The sequence below is a fragment of the Salmo salar genome, chromosome 17 (genome assembly GCF_965601325.2).
Source record: "Salmo salar chromosome 17, fSalSal1, whole genome shotgun sequence".
Taxonomy (NCBI): Eukaryota; Metazoa; Chordata; class Actinopteri; order Salmoniformes; family Salmonidae; genus Salmo; species Salmo salar.
Genome location: NC_138307.1, coordinates 20,345,419 through 20,366,591, shown reverse-complemented (window position 1 = coordinate 20,366,591; position 21,173 = coordinate 20,345,419). Strand labels below are relative to the sequence as shown.

General features: G+C 42.3%; 1 protein-coding gene across 2 annotated transcripts; it reads right to left on the bottom strand.

Moving 5' to 3' along the window:
* Window positions 1–6,532: 6,532 nt before the first annotated feature.
* Window positions 6,533–19,155, bottom strand: LOC106575654 (uncharacterized). 2 transcript variants are annotated; one of them, XM_014152274.3, is made up of 9 exons: window positions 19,046–19,147; window positions 18,717–18,946; window positions 16,893–17,013; window positions 14,273–14,403; window positions 13,766–13,864; window positions 12,767–12,963; window positions 12,434–12,497; window positions 12,243–12,305; window positions 6,533–12,107 (listed from the first exon to the last, which is right to left on the bottom strand). In XM_014152274.3, the coding sequence occupies exons 2-9, from the start codon at window positions 18,924–18,926 to the stop codon at window positions 11,778–11,780; spliced, it is 1,215 nt and encodes a 404-aa protein (XP_014007749.1). In that variant the 5' UTR covers window positions 18,927–18,946; window positions 19,046–19,147; the 3' UTR covers window positions 6,533–11,777. The 2 variants fall into 2 exon arrangements, with proteins under 2 accessions (XP_014007749.1, XP_014007747.1); XM_014152272.3 differs by having other exon boundaries at window positions 18,717–19,155.
* Between the last annotated feature and the right edge of the window lie 2,018 nt (window positions 19,156–21,173).

Genomic DNA, 21,173 nt, shown 5'->3' with positions numbered 1-21,173 from the left:
AGTGCAAGAGAAAGACATACATGAGAAAAGAGAGAAAGGAAGAGGAAAGAAAGAAAGGACAGACTTTGGAGCATATTGGTCTAACTGTTGTTCTTCCCAGTGTGTCTCCAGGAGGGCAGAGTTTCCCCAGCAGAGAGAAGAGCCCCAGTCCCTGTTTGCTGAGCATTGATGGATTGAGCCCTCACTGAGTCCTACACTAGAACCGTTTTTACTGGCATACGGTACAGGACGGCTTGTGGGGGTAGCGCAGGGCACTAATAATCCTGCCTGCCATGAGATTACACACGGACTGTGTTGACAAAGGGAGATTCCCCACCAGACGATATACAATGTGCTTTGTCCAGTTACCAGTTCCAGAGCTGCTGAACTGAGTGTGTCAGAGAGGAAGTACGTTACTGACAATATAAACCAGTATTATATTATTTAACAAACGTATATGCACTGTCTATACGCTAACTATAAAACCTTTACAAACCATTTAAAATCAATAAAATAAAGGTTGAGAACTCCACAGCTTTAAGACATCAGATGACCATTAAACAGAAATATGATTCTGATACTGTCCAGACATGGCTCTAGTAGATTGTTGTCCTGTAATTGAGGTTGGACCAGTTAAAGGATAAATCCAATCCAAAAATACATTTTGGTATTGTTTTCCTTAGTCCACTGTTGATACAATCCCAAAATGTTTTGCATGTCAGCAGTCAAGTGTTCAAGATATTGGACTTTCAAGAAGCAAATTGTCACTTGCCACATCATCATGATGGTGCAAAATGCCTTATATGATGATGTGGCAAGTGACACTTTGCTTCTTGAAAGTCCAATATCTTGAAAACTTGACTGCTGACATGCAAAACATTGAGTGGGTTTTCCTTTAAAGGAGTTGTCTCCCTTCTCTGTCCTGTAATGGTTGCTTCATGTGTTAGTTGGTGAATGTTAGATCTTAGCTGGTGACTGTTAGATCTTTGTTTCCACTGGTCTAGCCAGAGTAAATGGAGCCATGGAGTTCATTGTCTAGTTAACACAGCCACAAAGTCATAATCATGGCTAAACCAGCCCATTTTCTACAATTTCTCTTCACATTTTTTTAAAAACCTAACCCTAACCACACCACTAACCTTGTCTAACCCTAACTTAAAACCAAAAGGCAAATGTTTGTTTTTAGAATTTTTTTAATAGCCAATTTTGACTTTGTGTCTGTGTTAACTAGTGACAACCATGGAGTTCAGTCTCCCTCCATTCTATTCCACTCACCTTTTATTCAGAAGTGAGACTCACATTACCATTCTGATGATCCCCCTTTCTATGATCTGACGCCATTTACAAAGCCACAAATATGCAGACCAAGTGTATCATCGACATTATCGTCTGGAATCGACCGGATAAAAAGTGGGACTTCAACAACTGCCTGGCCTTTATTTCAGATGCGAGGCCAAGTGCAATAAACATGAATATGCATGAATATGCCTTTTGAATATGCAGATGATGAATGACTCTAAATATTAAAGAATGTACATGGTCAATTGGACTTATTTTTGGAAAATAGCACACTGGACAGTGCTATCCTCGATGCCGATGGTGTTATATTTTTATAAACTGGGTGGTTCGAGCCCTGAATGCTGATTGGCTGACAGCCGTGGTATATCAGACCGTAGACCACGGGGTATGACAAAACATTTATTTTTACTGCTCTAATTACATTGGGTAACCAGTTTATAATAGCAATAAGGCACTTCAGGAGTTTTTGATTTATGGCCAATATACCACGGCTAAGGGCTGTATCCAGGCACTCGGCGTTGCGTCATGCTGGGGTATATTGGCCATATAGCACATCGCTTCTGGCCTTATTGCTTAAATATATTATGGTGAGGTCAGAGCAGTGAGCTAGCTGGTGAGTGTGCTCCCAGAGGTCAAAAGAGTATGAACCTCCAGTGAATGAACTTCCAACGAACCAAAGACAGATTTACAAGCTTGTAGGAATGGGCGTCAGGATACGGCCTGGCAGGACAAGGGTCACAGTGACAAAACAAGACAAAACCTTTATGGATTTGATGGTGTTTTCAGATATATTGATTCAGTGTCTGCCTTTGACAGGGGCTGTGTTTTGCGTGTGTAGAGGCATATCTCTATAAAGGGAGACATGTTAAGGCCCCATGGGCCAGAGGAGACCTTTATATATCTGTAAATCAGTCACACAACCTTTAACATGGCAAAAAGGGATGGGAGAATCCATGACCTGCCTTGTCCATAAATAAACCCCAGCGCTTTGTTGAGACAAAGATGCTCAGCAGCAACAGACAGCCTTCTCAAACTGCTGGTGGTCAACATCCATTAATCAATCCAGCCATCAGTCCAACCAGGAGAGAGCCATCAGTCCATCCAGGAGAGCCATCAGTCCATCCAGGAGAGAGCCATCAGTCCATCCAGGAGGGAGCCATCAGTCCATCCAGGAGGGAGCCATCAGTCCATCCAGGAGAGAGCCATCAGTCCATCCAGGAGAGAGCCATCAGTCCATCCAGGAGAGAGCCATCAGTCCATCCAGGAGGGAGCCATCAGTCCATCCAGGAGGGAGCCATCAGTCCATCCAGGAGGGAGCCATCAGTCCATCCAGGAGGGAGCCATCAGTCCATCCAGGAGAGCCATCAGTCCATCCAGGAGAGAGCCATCAGTCCATCCAGGAGAGAGCCATCAGTCCATCCAGGAGAGAGCCATCAGTCCATCCAGGAGAGAGCCATCAGTCCATCCAGGAGAGAGCCATCAGTCCATCCAGGACTTCACTGGAACCCAAGTTCTTAAGATGTTGGCCATGGGATCAAATGATTGTCAGATTGCCACTGCATCAATCAGCTAGATTTGGACACCTGCCAGTAGCAGTAGCACAAAGGGCATGCTGGGCAGTCAGTCTACACCAGGTGTGCCCAGTCAGTCTACACCAGGTGTGCCCAGTCAGTCTACACCAGGTGTGCCCAGTCAGTCTACACCAGGTGTGCCCAACCTTCTTTGACATCAGATCTACTTTTTCCATTTGCCAGCCTGATGAGATCTACCAGTCTTTAAATCTAAACCAACCAACACTGAGTATGGACCTGTTGCTATGAGACCCATTTGATACGCAAATATGTGGACCAATAACATGTATTCCACAAATAAGTGAAACAAATTTCATTTCCGACCTTAGTGTGACTTTTGGCATTGGGTGGAGGCAAGTAGTTTGTCATAGTCAGGGCTGTAGCAGCTTGTTTCAGGTCTCATGCAGGCCACAAGGTGGTCATCAGTCATAGTAGATCTGTACTTGGACTGTATTATCTTCATGTGAGAAATTGCAGACTCACAGAGGTAGGTTGATCCAAAAAGGACTGATATGTTGAGAGCACATCTTCTTATGTTGGGATACTTCTCCTCTAGCAGTAGCCCCCAGAACTCTTCCTTCATCTCAGTGGTTGCCCTGGATTTCAGCTGAATGTCATTTTGATGGGTGAGAATTTCGGTTTCTGCTATAGTTGTGTCCAACTGAACAAGTAACCCCATTTTGGAGGTAATGACTTCCACATTTGTCTGTACCAAACGGAAAGCACATATAAGTGGCAATAGGCTCAAGTGATGCAAAGTCAGTGAAACGACTGCAAAACTCAGATAAGATGCTCTGGACTCTAAAGCTGTGCTGTATCCTTGCCCTGATGTTCAAGTTCTGAATGCACGTGTTGAAAGAAGTGCAGGTCCTTACGTTGCAGCTTTCTTGTGAGCAGTTGTGGTTTGCATTTAAGTGTTCACAGAGCTGATTATGCCTTTTCCTTGCAGCTCTACATTCAATTCATTAAGCATGTAAGTTAGGTCAGTGAGAAAAGATAAATCCAGGAGCCACTGTATGTCCTCTGGCTGTGCATACTCTGCATGTTTGGAGACCTTGAGAAACTCCTTGATTTCAGTCAACAACTCACTGAATCAACCTAAAAATGTACCTCGGCTCAGCCACCGCACATCCGTGTGCAGCAGCAGGTCTGTGTGCCCCGCTTCAGTCTCTTCTAAGTGAGCGTGAAAAAGCCTCCGCTGTAGGCTTCTTGCACGAATAGAACACACAATCTTAATCGCAGCATTTTTCACCTCTTTCATGTTTAACATCTTCCTGCACAAAGCTAGCTGACGAATTACATAGTGATAACTAAGAAAGACGGTGAAAGAATCACCTCGTTTGCACAATGCAACAAACCCACTAATGCGGCCTTCCATAGTGGGTGCCCCATAAGTAGTAATGTAGACAAGCTTACAAAAGGGCAGTTGGAATTTGTTAGCAAACTCCCTAAAAGCTTGAAAAATACCTTCACCCCTTGGATGTCCTTTCATGTTGTCAAATACCATTCTGATGAAAAGGTATAACTGTGCCACATCTACCATATCTGTGGACTGGTCAAACTGGAGTGAATAACACTCGCAGATGTCAATATCCTTCTTCAGTTGATGCTCAAGATTCTCTGCTATTCCCTCACATCTTCTTGTCACTGTATTTCTGGACAACTGAATGTCATTGATGTCAGCCATAATTTCAGTCTTATTCTTAAAATCCCCAAACAGTGAGTCTGCAGCCTCAATAAATGCTTCCTTGATCATCTTCCCGTCTTTGAACAACTTTTTATGCTTAGCAAAAACGCGACTCACACGATAAGATGCTATGGTTGCCGCTTCCCTTTGGTCACAGGCCTTGTGAAAATTGACTGCAGCGCTGCCAGTTGATTTTTTAGTTAGTGTACCTTCCTTCTTCGTAATTCAGTCTTTGCTGGAAAATCTCTTTCCTGGGTTTTGTGTGTGGTTTTAAAATGTCGTTCTGTGTTACCTTTCTTTGGGATAGCGATGCTATTATGGCAGATGAGGCACACATTTTTTGAGTTTGACATGATGAAAAAATAATCCTCCTTTCCTTGTGGAAATTATACATTTTCTGTATCCTTCCCTCCACTCATTATTGCTGCTGTCAACTACACAACTTAAGAACTAATTGGCTACTAAGTTAGCTAGACCTCGACTTGGAGATGGCGGGCGACATCTGACCGCGCTAACTAGGCATACGTCAATAAGTGGGCAGGGACTGGTCATATTTGATGTAAATCACGTGACTTCTCAGACATTGCTGTGAATGGAGGACTGTTGAACGTTAAAACAGAAAGAGATTATAGGCGTTGATTTGTGTGGCTGAATTTAAGTACATGTATAATCATCTCACGATCGACTGGCAAGCACTCCATGATCGACTGGTTGGGCACCCCTGGTCTACACGTTAGCTAACGCGAGGTAGCATAGCATCCAACAGAAATGCAGTAATCACTATTGCATGTGATAAGCTGTTGGGACAGCGCAGTCAGTGTAGCCTTGCCCTTGTCTCTCCTTTCCATAGCCTCTAGCTAACGGGTCAGCCAAAAGGACACTTTGATCACCGTAAATCTCCTGCCTCCAGAGTAACACTTCAGCATGAGTTGATAGATGGGAGGAACTCTGGGGTGTGTACACTGGCACTGCACTTGGAGGGAATATTTATCTAATATGCTTCTGACATATTTGTGGAGTTGAGAGGCGTATGCACTGTGAGGTGCTCACGGCTTTGGTATTCTAAAACAAACCTCTACAACGCCAGAGCCCAAACCTGATGCTGTGGGCTGGAGGCCGCAGGGTGGTGAGGGGGGGGGGGGGGTCGCTGTGTGTGTGAGAGAGAAAGAGTGAGGGGGGGGGGGTAACTGTTGAAAGGGGACTCAGGGCTATACATACCTGAAACCCAAAGCTTGTCTGAACATACCCCTCACTCTACTTTCATTTCTAATGATGAAAGTAAAATGGCCTTATGTGAGTTTATTTTCACTCTAATAGAATGTACAATGTATACATAACGGGGGGTGGAGGTATTATTGGCAGTGAATGTCATCCCTTAAACCCCCCAGCCTCCATCCAGCCCATGTCGGAAACCAAGCTGGCATGCAGACAGTGTGTAAATGTTTAGTCTGGTGTGTTTTATTTCCACGCGCCTCTTCAGCATCACAGCCAACACTTAGCGGAGCCGCTGCCATGCTTGTTTTGCTACCGCCTCCACACAGAGTAGCAAAACAAATGACATCAGAGCTTTGCTGTGTGCTCTCTGATGCACACAGATGTAGGACAAGCCAGTGTTCTCTCCTCAAACACATTGGATTGGATGATCAAAAGAGGAGAAAGGGCATGCTGAGAAAGTACATTAAGAACAGGAACAGTGTCCATCTCCATTGGCTGTAACGGTGCCACAGAAACCAATGACACACTGCTGCTCTTTCATCCAACTAGTTATATAAACAACTGCTAGCTGGAAGACTAACTACTCATTCTAATACCGCTGCAATCGCTCAATCAGTGGATTGAAGCGTTTATCAAACTCTCAACATGCGGATGTCTGTGTTATCCAAAAGAGCTGTGGAGAGGAGGGTGTATTTGGAGGGTATTTGGAGCAGGGAGGGGAGGTAGATATTCTGGGCATATTTTTTTATAACTTGATTGATCATGTGAATGATTCATGTAATCTGATTGAACAGTCCTTTATTCTTAATGATAATGTGAATTACATTAATGCATATATCACATTCAGCTGAAAATTGAAACAATATTGAGCATTTCCTGCAAATCATTCAACATTCTATAATCAAAATTCAAATGATCCTATAATTGAAAGACACCAAATTGATGCCATGTAAAAAAGAAAAACGTCAGATGTTTACTTCTTGGTGGGTCCATAGGCCTACTTGCACCAGTACAAAGACAAGTAAAGAGGTCTTAATATCTCAGCCTAACGCGAGTGAACATTTATTATAGCAATATATAGGATGTTCAATTTGGCCACCATCCTTGATAAATCAATCTAGTATATAAACTATAGTCATTATTACTGTTTAATGCTGTGGAACAACAAAAGGGAGAATTGTCTAGAGCGAAACACTGATGGTTTGGGATTTTATCGGTGTTGGCCGGGGACTTGAGTGGCTGGTTTCACACACTGGTCCCACAGAGCGGTTGGATGTGTTCACAGTGCACCCGCTCCTGCTGCCCAGTTAGACTTGGCACGACTACTGTTACATGTGCCACTGATTCACATACTGTTAGCCGGGCTCATTCTGTGTAATATACTATTATAGGGTTTTACTTGGCAGTAAGGGACTGTCCAAACTAAACAGAACAACACTACTAGAGACGACAGATGACTTTGGCAGAGTGCTAAGCGATGGAAATTAGATAACTGAGTCTGTGTGTGTCTTCCATTCCGTCTCATTCTGGGTTGTCCCGACTAACCTCCATGATAGACCCAAGGTTTACAGATGTCAGACATGTCCCACACCACCTCCTTGTGGTAGAACCAGCCATTACAGAGTCCACATGAAGTCTAGAGGATGACGGGCAGACAAAATAGATTTTATAAAAACAGATATCAATATGGATGCGGTTTGTTTCTAGACCTATGTTAATATTTCTCTTTTAGTATCGATATAATTTCACTGAAAATACATCCAAAAAGAGACGCAGAATGAAGTACTACACAGTTGGAGGCAGAGGTGTTACCTGTTTTCCTGTGGCAGACAATAGGTAAAGTGTTAATTTAAAAGTGTTTAAACAGAGAAGGTTTCCACCGACCGCAGAGAGAAAGACATGAGCAATTTGGGGATAATTCTCTGCCCACAGCTTCTTGGCCTGGGATCTCCCCTGTCTGCTTGGACTTGGTCTATAAACACGATCTGGTTCTTTAACTTGACGTATTTGAGGTGAAGCACTCATACCCAGAAAGCTTCTGAACAATGGCTGGCCCTGCATTAGCAAATATTGGTCAAAATATTCCAAAGTACTTCAAAAAATAAAAACACCATATGAAACATTTCAGGGAAGTATTAAACTGTTTTGAACAGCAGCATCCATTTCACAGAATCTGCATTTCACTCCAGATTAGCGTCTCCTTGTACCAAAGGGTTTGAATATGTGGAATCAGGCACGGACTACCTCAGGTTAATGAAATGTGCAGCAGCGGAACCTAGCTGAACAGCCCAAAACAAGCTAGTGAGCGTCTGGAGATAGAGTTTCTGATCCAAACAAACTACAGTACATATACCCCTGCATATTCAGACCATGGACTCATGCGCTTGCTGTCCTGCAGTTTCACAATCATCTTTTATAACCTTCACTCTTTTTACAGAGCAACCATCTGGTCAGAGAGGCCTGGTCCCATTGTCCTTCATCTTGGCCTGGACAGAGAACAGGGGAGTGGGTTCATGGAGGTAGATCCACCACTCCCTTCCAAAAGGCCAGAGGGTTGAGTTAGCTCAGCTCAGGGCTCACAGACCGAGGGTAATAGATCACTTACCCTGGCCTCTACAAAGGCTCGTTGAGACAGACGACTCCAGGACAAGCCGACTGGGCAGCGCAGCTGTCTAGTAAAGATGTCATATGAAACACTGGGGGTCTGGAGCCAGAGGAGGAAAGTTAAACAGGCAGAGAGACGCTGATTGAACCCTGCAGAGTCAGATTGCACGTTGCATCATCACACCCCCCCCCCCCGAACAATGCCACACCATACTGACGCTGTGCAACAGTATGTCAAATGACTATGCTAATTAGCATTACAGTGTAAGGGGGAGGAATGGATATGGCTGGGACAGTAACGAGCAAGTTTGCCTGACTGCCTGTATCAGCCTACTATGTTTATAAACAGCAGTCCTTCAACAGAAAATCTGTCCTGATTGACAGATGTGACCACCGGTTGCAAACAACCATCCATCATTACCATGATGTCATCTGCGACAGATTCAATTTTGAAATGAACAAAAAGGTACTGTAGCAGAAATATAAATTCCTTGATGTACGCTAGCAGCAGGGACTCGTTTACGTCACTCGCCAGGACAACAACCAAACAGTAAAGATATAAGCCTGGTTCCTGTCAAAGCTGCATCCTGTCCCTCTCGACTTTGATCTGCTGGCACAGAGCACAAAGACAGAGGGTGGCATGTTGGTTCTTGTCTAGACTAGGGACGGCAGAGGACAGGCCTGCTGGATGATGAATAGGGCATCTGTGTTCACCCCGTCAAGCACTTCTGAAGAGGGAACTACAAGTCAATCCAACCAGAGCAAACTGTACAGCCAGCACTACTTTAAATACAAGGCCACATACTGGTAATCGGTCTCCTTTCACACGGAAAGCAGTAGAGCCAAACAGAAAGGACTAGGTGATCTAGAAATACACCACATCAGTCCGTGGAGGGGCCTGACCCACTTCAACAGATACTGTATGTACCGAGGGAACCTAGGGATGCATTCAATCAAATCTGCACAACAGGAAAATTCTGCATGGGAAAATGCTGCATGCATGCTTACACAAAAATATAATTTGAATTCTATTTAATCTCACTGAGTAAATAACTCACTGCACAGTTTACTGAAAATGCATGTCAATGTGGAACAGCACAGTTAGCATTACATCCCAGACCTCGAGATCAAGACAGGAGAGCAGAGGAGTGAGAAAGACGGTAAACTTTCACGCCGGATAAAGAATAAGAAAATTGTTCTTTCAGATGACTGGAATACTGCAGTGTGGCATGAAACTGTCAGGGCAAGTCTGGGAAACGTCAACAGCATTTCAACAATTTCTAAATCTACATGTCTAAAGAAAATGTGCAAATTCTCTGCTCCAACTGAAATAAAGTGGACAGAAATTTGGGACGGGTTCCTCCACTCTTCTAAAAGACACAGAAGGCTTGATTGTGATATGTTAACAATATGGCAGCCATCTCGTTCCTCGTCTCAGCTCCCTTGTCTGGTAGCCAAGAATAACTGGGAGTTCTGGGTAATTCTGCTGTTCACCACCCATTTCCTACTGTTCCCTCTCCACTGGGCCGAGCTGCTGTACACCAGATGAGTGAGAGCATCTGTGTGTTCTCATGCTTCTGAAGAGGAGTGACGTCAAAATGTGTATAAGATGCCCCTTAGCTACAGGGTCACTGAGGATAATCTGAACACTGGTCTCGCCAATAGGCCAAGGTTATGACTCAGTGTTATGATCATATGCAGCAGGACATCAGTTTCCTTCATATTAAAACTCGTCCAGGGCTTGACTGGACTGTCGCCAACTTGGCACACAGAAAGACATGCATCAGCAGAAATATCCCTGGCCTTCACTGTAGACATTCTAGAGTTCACAACTATACATACCAATTACACTAACAGATCCTGCATTATGTCAGATTCCAAAGTGTCCACAAGAGGGCTCTATTATTCTAGATCTGAAAACACTGGTCTCAGAGAAATCAATTTCTAGAAGATTCTATTCCAGTAATAACAGTATTTGTCTATTCAGCAATATATCTGATCAAAGGTACAAGAGGATCAATCTGTACACAGAGCCAAACAAATTTAGAATAGATGAAAAGGAGAATACAATTTCACTCAACATCTTGATTTTTTTGTTGCTGGAATCCTTAGTTGCTACATCCATTTTTGGACTTCTAAATGAATGATATACTGAATACCCATTACACCTTGAAGAATATAACTTACTAATGACCCTAGTTCTGTCATACCCCATCAGAACCCCAAATATGAGCTTGTTTTACTCAAAGTATTGGTAAAAAAACAACAACACTACAGCTTCAAAACATGGTTCAAACTATAATGTTGTTATCATGGATGGTCACTGCTTGCATCCATAGCTCAGTCTATGAATTTGAGTGGTGATATTTCTCCAGCCCCTTCCCTCAGTTTCTCACCAAAACGCAGCCGGGGTGGCTGCTTTGTTGTTGTTTCAATAACTGGTGGTTAAATGCACGCCACAGTGATAAGCTTCATGCAAATTTTCATGCAAAAATATTGAGGTTAGGCCATCATTTGAATGATGCGGGTGACATGAACAGTGATTGGCTGCCTTTATCCATATCTCATCATACACCGAGTATAGCAAACATTAAGAGCAATTTGCTAATATTGAGTTGCACCCCCTTTTGCCCTCAGAACAGCCTCAATTCGTCAGGGCATGGACTCTACACGGTGTTGAAAGCATTCCACAGGGATGCTGGCCCATGTTGACTCCAATGCTTCCCACAGTTGTGTCAAGTTGGCTGGTGGACCATTCTTGATACACATGGGAAACTGTTGAGCATGGAAAACCCAGCAGCGTTGCAGTTCTTGACACAAACCGGTGCGCCTGGCACCTACTACCATACCCTGTTCAGTTGTCTTGTCCATTCCCCTCTGAATGGCCCATATACACAATTCATGTCTCAAGGCTTAAAAATCCTTCTTTAACCGGTCTCCTCCCCTTCGTCTACACTGATTGAAGTGGATTTAACAAGTGACATCAATAAGAGATCATAGATTCACCTGGTCAGTCTGTCATGGGAAGAGCTTCTTAATGTTTTGTACACTCAGTGTATAACCTACCCTGTACACTTTATCAGCACACTGTAGTCCATAGCGAATGGGCCAAAAACCAGGTTGGGCAAGTAGGCTATTTCTAAAATGCTATGGAAACACATTAAAACTTCTATTTTATTCTGTACATGAAAACATAAGCGCAAAAGTGTTATGTGCACTGTCATACAACATTTTATCCGCTAAAAAGTCAGTTTGATGAAAGCACGTCTGGTGGGAAAAATGCATATATTGTTTCTGTGCGGAATTTTGACTATCTGCATTAAAATCTGTTGCCAACTGGATGGAAACCTAACCACAGTACCAAACAAGCAGTGGAAAACAACTCCTTAACACTCAAAAGTTCCAGGAAAAGAGAAAAATTCTCAAAGTGAAATGCTTGCTTTGACAGGGCGAGTTTTCCTCAAAACAGGCTTATTCTCAACGCAGCTCTTCTTGGTAGCTATTCTCGTAGATCGTCTGAGAATACTGGCCATATGGGACTCTCCAACTATGGTAGGTGTATTTTCAGCTTTAATTCGGACATGAGAAACCTGTTGGGTAATTGTTTCTCCACCATTCCTTTTTGTCCTGGGTGCCTTGGGAGCTTTTGCTTGGCTTGGGGCGACTTGCAATGCCTCCTGGGGACCCGTGTCTTCCTCTTTTTCTGTGTCTTTCAAAGTGTCCATCTTGCCTTGAATGGTTAGCAAAGACTCCTGTGAAGTTACAAGGAACTGGCTCATGGAATCTCTTGAGGAAGTACAAATATTTTTCACTGCGACTGAAAATTCCCAACACCCCAGACACCACAAGGTCAGACACAGAGCTTATTACATTACATACAGACTTACCTCTGCCCCAGCCAGTTGGGATTTGAGCTCTGATAGTTCCTTCATCAGATGTTTGATTTTTGCCTTAGAGATGAAGCAGTGCTCATCAGTTATACATGTCCAGAAAGAACTGGCCCATGACCGTACAGTACTGCTGGTGATTCATCGTATAACTAAAAACTACATGGTGACAAGTGTTGAACAAATAGCACCTTTTTCGTGAGGATGGCTCTGTTTCGATTCTCAATCTCCTGTTGTCTTTGCTCCCCTCTCTCTCTGAAATTATAAACAATAATATTAATATAAAGCCAGAACTCCTGTTTCTGTAAACATCAACAAACTGCACACTGGCCAGGTCTTCCATGGGTCATATTCATTAAGGCACACTGTAGCAAAAACGTTTTGCATCAGAACAAAAATGAATGCTTCTTATTGTAAGTCCCTGCTTGTTTTCCTGTCCCTTTTCCAGTAAATGTTCTTCCATTTGGTGCCTAATAAATATGATCCTGGCCACTGCAGTAACATGAAGTGAAATAGCTAGCTACCTGAGCTCCAGGGCTCTGGCCACTCTGTCCTCTAGCTCAGTGATCTCAGCTTGTTCCTCCTCTACAGCTTGCTGGACATCAGCAGTCTTTATCTGGGCCAGGAGGGACTTGGAGTCCAGGGCCTCTACCTCCGTTGAGCTCAGCTTCCTCGAGAGGAACACTTGCCCCATTTGAACAGTCTGCTCACAGGACAGGACCTGAAACGTAATGTCCAACAGAACAATTTTCAGAGAATGCATCGACATATCCACAAACACTACGAATATGAGTATGTGAAAATTATGAATATATAAACATTTGTATAGATAAATGATAAGATATAACACAGTAAAGTTAAGAGGCAGTATTAACTCAAGGTCATAACTTCAGAGGTTGGCAACATGACATTCAGCATAGGACAGTATCTAGTAATGGTGTAAACTTTTAAAGGAGAAAATCCTTAACTGAAGAACCTTCAGTGTAGTCATCACAAAACTACCACTATCAGATCCCCATCATCATCATCATCAAGGGAAAAATACAAATGTAAGAAATACCTAACGCAACAATGCTGTAACGTTATTAGCAGGAGATATGCATCTTTCAAATGATTAGTCACGGATATAAAAGCGCTCTGCACATCCTATTTAACAGTTGGAGAAATGTCAGAGTGAGACAGAGAAGCGACAGTAGCAAAGTCCTGAAAACATGGAGGAGAGGGACACAGCAGAGAACCTAAAACGGCATTAACTACCATTGTTGCTGAGTGGGTGGGAGACAGCAGTAAGATGAGCGGCGTCTATTAGCTAGGCAGGACTGAGGTAGACTGAACTGCATTGCCCCCTAGTGGTCATACCATTTATATACACATACATACACAAATACACACAGGGTCATACGAAGGACCATATCTGAGTTTTCTTAGCGTATAAACATAACGGCAGTTTAAAAGTTAAGAACAATTGTACATTTGTCACATCCCTAGTAGCTACATTACTGTACAATAACAAGTGACCTCACCTCGTCAAGGTCAGTTTGGATCTTCTCTCTGGAGGCCAAGGACAGATTCCTGGCCAGCATCTGGTTCCTCTGCTGCCTCAGTAACTCATCCAGCTCTCTCTGCATAGGAAACACAATGACAGCCTTGAACATAACATCATTCAACTGTATCAAGTAGGCTCTAATGGGGTGTACTCACTAGGCGCAAATGGAACCAAACCTACCTGAATTTGTCTAATAGAAACACTCGTTTTCACTGCAAAACATTTTTAGTTGCAAACTGAACCAAACGCAAACGGAACAAAACCTACCAGAATTTTTCGTGGCAAAACATTTTGCTGCAAAAAAGTTTTGCTGTGTGTGTGAATAATGAACACACCCCAGGTGATTGAGGGAATATTGACGATATCTTTAAATGTGTGATCAAAGCAGCACAAAATGGCTGCGTAATTTCAATTTGAGGTACCATGAGCATCAGTCATTAAAATAATCAAGTGGGTGTTTTCAACATCAGATATGAATTTTCACCTGTAAGGCGTTGATCTGCCTCTCCTGCCTGGCTCTCTTCAGGAATACAAGGTCTGCCGGGGTAACCTCATAGCCCTGCATGTCTCTTATCAATGAGTAGGGGTCCTCTTCCAGCACACTGCCTGAACAGACTGAACATGTACATTGATAACATTTGGTGGATTGTGCTAATATATTTTTCATTACAAGCTTCTGCACCATCATAAACCAAAGCATTTAACATTCAGATTTATAGACATACAGTAGGGTCATGTGACATAGGAATACATTAAAATAGATAAGAATTGGAACTTTAATGAAATGTGTTTTCAGAGGACGCGTACCCACTCAGATCTGTCATGTTAAATATATATATATATATAAGTTTACATACACCTTAGCCAAATACATTTAAACTCAGTTTTTCACAATTCCTGACATTTAATCCTAGTAAAAATTCCCTGTCTTAGGTCAGTTAGGATCACCACTTTATTTTAAGAATGTGAAATGTCAGAATAATAGTAGAGAATGACTAATTTCAGCGGTTATTTATTTCACCACATTCCCACTGGGTAAGAAGTTTAAATAAACTCAATTAGTATTTGGTAGCATTGCCTTTAAAATTGTTTAACTTGGATCAAACGTTTTCAGTAGCCTTCCACAAGCTTCCCAAAATAAGTTGGGAGAATTTTGGCACATTCCTCCTGACAGAGCTGGTCAGGTTTGAGTCAGGTTTGTAGGCCTCCTTGCTCACACACACTTTTTCAGTTCTGCCCACAAATTTTCTATAGGATTGAGGTCAGGGCTTTGTGATGGCCACTCCAATACCTTGACTTTGTTGTCCTTAAGCCATTTTGCACAACTTTGGAAGTATGCTTGGGATCATTGACCATTTGGAAGACCCAATTGCGACCAAGCTTTAACTTCCTGACTGAGGTCTTGAGATGTTTCTTCAATATATCCACATCATTTTCATTCCTCATGATGCCATCTATTTTCTGAAGTGCACCAGTCCCTCCTGCATGCAAAGCACCCCCACAACATGATGCTGCCACCCCCATGCTTCATGGTTCGGATGGTGTTCCTCGGCTTGCAAGGCGCCCGCTTTTTCCTCCAAACACAGCGATGGTGGTTATGGCCAAACAGTACTATTTTTGTTTCATCAGACCAGAGGACATTTCTCCAAAAAGTATGATCTTTGTCCCCATATGCAGTTGTAAACCATAGTCTGGCTTTTTTTATGGCGGTTTTGGAGCAGTGGCATCTTCCTTGCTGAGCGGCATTTCATGTTAAGTCGATATAGAACACGTTTCACTGTGGACATACTTTTGTACCCGTTTCCTCCAGCATCTTCACAAGGTCCTTTGCTGTTGTTCTGGGATTGATTTGCACTTTTCGCACCAAAGTAGTTCATCTCTAGGAGACAGAACGCGTATCCTTCCTGAGCGGTATGAGGGCTGCATGGTCCCATGGTGTTTATACTTGCGTACTATTGTTTGTACAGATGAACGTGGTACCTTCAGGCATTTGGAAATTGCTCCCAAGGAAGAACCAGACTTGTGGAGGTCTATACTTATTTTCTGAGGTCTTGGCTGATATCTTTTGATTTTCCCATGATGTCAAGCAAAGAGGCACTGAGTTTGAAGGTAGGCCTTGAAATACATCCACAGGTACAACTCCGTTTAACTCAAATGATGTCTATTAGCCTACCAGAAGCTTCTAAAGCCATGACATTTTCTGGAATTTTCCAAGCTCTTTAAAGGCACAGTCAATTTAGTGTATGTAAACTTCTGACCCACTGGAATTGTGATAGATTATTTTACTTATAATTCACTGTCTGTAAACAATTGTTTGAAAAATTGTGTCATGCACAAAGTAGATGTCCGAACCAACTTGCCAGAACTATAGTGTGTTAACAAGAAATGTGTTGAGCGGTTGAAAAACGAGTTTTAATGACGCCAACATAAGTGTATGTAAACTTCCGACTTCAACTGTATATATAGTTGTCGTTTCTCTGAAATACTACTTGCCACCTAGCAATTTTATGAAGTTGATTTTGGCTAGCCCAGATTGAGAACCTATCTCCCAACCTCATAACTAGCTACCAAGAAGCCATTTCAGGCTACTAATCAAGTTACAGTAGCTAGCTTGTCTAACCATCTTAGCATTTCACGATAGTCTAAACACGTTGTATTCGGCACATGTGACAACTACAGAAATATTTGGCATGCCTGCTGGCAAGGTTGGAAGACTTTAGGAAAGCAAGCAAATACTAAATGAACTGAGTAAGACTCACATTCCTTTCATTATTTTACCCAGATATTAGCAAAAAAAGAACAGACAGCTCAAGAGGTATGGTTACATATGCAGAAAAAGATACATTTTTGCACATAGAATTAAGCATAATGATTATGACTCTAAATTGCAGGAAAAAGCCATTTCAGGCTAAATTCTCCCACTTGCAGATGGGGCCAAGCCCCCCTCCAGACCACCCTCCCATCCTCACGTACTTTGTGGCCCCTCAGATTTTGGGGGTGGACGACATCCGTGTGCGTTTATGTTTGTCACCTCAGATATATCAAATCACATATTGGTGCAAATATACAGCTAAAGGATTGTGAACAATATGGGAAACACCCACGTGTGCTTGAAGTGATGCGAGACCGTCGGCACGTTTCCGTTTCTGCAGGCTCAATTGTGTTAAGGTCCATGGTCATATTTAGCGCAGGAGACAAGGGTTCTTGCCCAGGGGTGGTTTCAATCTGGATGGAAAGACAAAATTGTAACAGATAGAAATTAATTAGTTGGCTAGGCCCACCCTCCACAATAATTGGCTCAAGTTGGCCTACAAACTACAATGCCTTCATAAAGTATTCACACCCCTTGATTTTACAGTTTGTTGTGATGAAAAGTTGGATTAAAATGTATTTAATTGATGTTTTTTGTCAACCAGACACAATATACTCTAATGTCAAAGTGGAAGAAAAATTCGAACATTTGCAAAAAATGCACAACAAATAAGACACTAATATATATCTTTATTAGATAAGTATTAAAACGCAGAGTCAATACGTTAGAATCAACTTCTGCATCAATTACATCTGTGAGTCTTTCTGGATGAGCGTTCCACTCCTGGATTGTGCTACATTTGCCCATTACTCTTTTCAAAATTCTTCAAGCTCTGTGAAATGGGTTGTTGATCATTGCTAGACAACTATTTTCAGGTCTTGCCATAGATATTCAAGCAGATTTAAGTCAAAACTAACTCTGCCACTCAGGAAGATTCACTCTTCTTGGTAAGCTCTTTTTTATCCGGAAAAACTCCACAGTCCTTAACGATTACAAGCATACCCATGACATGATGTAGCCACCACTATGCTTGAAAAAAAATGGAGAGTGGTACTCAGTAATGTGTTGTATTGGATTTGCCCCACCCTGAAGAAGGCACAGTGATGCCAAAAGTTTTTTTTTTAACCTACAAATTACTGGGAGGTTATACAACGAAGTGTGCGACTCTTTTACAGCTTCGTTTATTCTCCGTTAGTCAGCACCTTTACACTAAATAATTTTTTCTGGGTGTGCACCTGCTCATGTTTTTTATTGGATTTGTACCAAACATAACACTTTGTATTCAGGACAAAGTTAAATTGCTTTGCCACATTTTTTGCAGTATTACATTAGGCACTTGTTGCAAACAGGATGTATGTTTTGCAATATTTGCATTCTGTGCAGGCTTCCTTCTTTTCACTTTGGTTACTATTCTGGAGTAACTACAACGTTGTTGATCCATCCTCAGTTCTATCACAGCCATTCAACTCAAACTGTTTTAAAGTACACTTTGAGCTCATGGTGAAATCCTTGAGCAGTTTCCTTCCTCTCCGGCAACTGAGTTAGGAAGGACGCCTGTACCTTTGTAGTGACTGGGTGTATTGACGCCCCGTCCAAAGTGTAATTAATAACTTCACCATGCTCAAAAGGGATATTCAATGTCTACTTTTTACATTTTTAACCCATTTACCAATAGGTGCCCTTCTTTGTGAGGAATTGTAAAACCGCTGGTCTTTTCGGTAGAATCTCTGTTTGAAATGCACTTCTCGACTGAGGGACATTACTGATACAGTTATTGTATGTGTGGGGTACAGAGATTAGGTAGTCATTGAAAAATCATGTTAAACACTATTATTGCACAGAGTCCATGCAACTTAAGCACATTTTTACTTATCTAGGCTTGCCATAAAGCAGTTGAATACTTGACTCAATGCATCAGCTTTTAATTAATTTGTGAACATTTCTAAAAACATAATGATTCCACTTTGACAGTATGGGGTATTGTGTGTACGCCAGGGACAAAATTTCAGCTGTAACTACAAAACGTAGGAAAAGTCTAGGGGTGAATACTTTCTGAAGGCACTGTAAAAACCCCAGTGCGCCTAGGCAGAAGTGTGGTGAACGAGATTCGGCCTACCGTTTGTGTTTCAAAGCTCAAAGGCCAAGTTATTTTCAACTCTGACGTTGGCGGCGTCCTCTGAAGTTGTCGTCCCAATGGAATATGATTTGAAGTGTCTTGAATGAGTCTACTGATCGCCGGTGAAACATTTGACTTGTGAGTAACTTTTTTCCCTTTGGTTGCATTTCTGTTTCTCCTCTTTGCAACGGAATTCTTTGAGCGATCCATTTTTCTTGTTGTGTTGAAACCTAAAGTAGCCAAATTGCAACATATGTTGACTAAACCATTCAGAAAAAGAGAAGAGGAATTATGTGACAATCGAATCAAAATCACCTGTTGGCGCGCACCTGTAATGCTCGCGAGGCCGTGGCTAAGAGCCAATTTATGCTTGATCCGAAAATGTGGTCTGAGACGCAATAGCGGGGCGGAGGCTAAATTAAGCTCTGTACCGCATCGCTGTCCGCCTCTTAAATGTTGTAACAATGTGGGGGGCTCCGTATAGCTCTGCATTGACATGATTGGTTAACGGTAGGTGAGGGCGGGAGGTCTGATCTGACAATACTGAGATATTAAATTATGTTGCAGGATTAAAAAAAAATATATATATATATATATATATATAGCCTACTGTACATAACAAAAACATTCCTACAGTAGATGATATCTCAGACAGAGATACAGTAGGTGTGTGATAGTCCGTTTTCACCCTCAAAGGTCAGAGGGAGGCCATAGGGGAGGTCAGAAAGCGGTGAGAGGAGACTAACAGGCCATTGGATGCTTTCACTTGACAAACATTTCACCATCATTTCACTATCAGAATCAGAAGGTACTTATTCACCAGTATATTAAATGAGTACATTTTACTCATACCCAGCAATAGACAAATATACAGACAGAATACAGACAGAGGAATTTACACAGTCAACATACATCATGTATAATATAAATACAGTAAACATAAAACATAATGGATGGTAAATTGCATTGCTTGAAATTCTACCTTCCAGCGAGGCTAAATCCTCCCTAAACAGCTGACTGTAAATGCCAAGGCTCTTGGCACCTCTAAAAATGGTCTGGAGCAGGGAGACATCCAGAGAGGAAAACAGCAAAGATCAAATGAGCCAGCTGCAGATGAGAACATGTACTAGTAGTGTATGACCAGTAGAGGGAGACAAGAGGTTGCACCTGCAGAGGTGCGGGGGGCTGCCTTATTCCACGACCACGTCATCAACTAGTGCTCAGGGAATGAAAGAAATCAAAGAAATCAGGTTTTATTGTCACATACACCAGATAGGTGCAGACAGTGATATGTGTTGTTTTACAGGGTCAGCCATAGTAGTATGGTGCCCCTGGAGCAAATTAGAGGTAAGTGCCTTGCAACATCGACATATTTTTCACCTTGTCTGCTCGGGTATCAAAATAGCATAATGCAGTGTCAACAGTTTCTACAGGAGTTGTCCTTTGAAGCCAGATCTGCCCTCTCCTCCTTGTCCACATCAGAGCCCTGTGCCACAACAATGGGACAGTGATGTGTACCTGGCCTTAGTGCTCAGACACCATCAGTAGCAGACAGCCACAATCTGCTTATGACCTGAAGCAGCAATATCAAACACTATGAGGATACCTTTTTATACAATTCAAAATAAAAAAGTGCATTTCATACTATGTTTATGAGCTAAAAAATACATGTTTTTGAACTGAGAACACACACACACACACACCGTGTGCTTCCACCAAAGAACAAGCCGTAAGGGAACATACAGTGTATTCAGAAGGTATTCAGACCGCTTGACTTTTTCCACATTTTGTTACGTTACAGCGTTATTCTAAAATTGATTAAATAGTTTTTTTTCCCTCATCCATCTACCCACAATATCCCGTAATGACAAACCATGCTCTGACATGCACGGTCAAGGATGACCATAGAAATAGGATGCACCTGAGATCAATTTCGAGTCTCATAGCAAAGGGTCTTAATACCTATGTAAATAAGGTATTTCTGTTTTAAAGGTTTTCTACATTTGCTAAAATTTCTAAAAATCTCTTTTCACTTTGTCATTATGGGGTATTGGGTGTAGATTGATGACCATTTTTTTTTTATTTAATCCATTTTAGAATAAGGCTGTAACGTAACAAAATGTGGACAAAGTCAAGGGGTCTGAATACTTTCGGAAGGCTCTGTATAGCCAAGCAGAACTGACAGCTAAGTTTAAACCTGCTCTTCATGCCGTTCGTCCAGCCAGGCTGAGGCTAAGGCACATGCTCAAGAGAGCTCCAGGAATGGAAGATGAGAGTGAATGCTGAGTCATAAATACTTCTGTTTTTAAACTGTCCGATCGGGTCTATCACACTGAGGAAGAGAACGGGGGGTGTAAATCTGAGCTTTACAACACTTGCTTCCCAGGAGGTTAGGGCCAAGGGAGGAGAATGAGAGTCACATGGCTTTACACCAATCTACTCTTCCCCTGGGAGCAA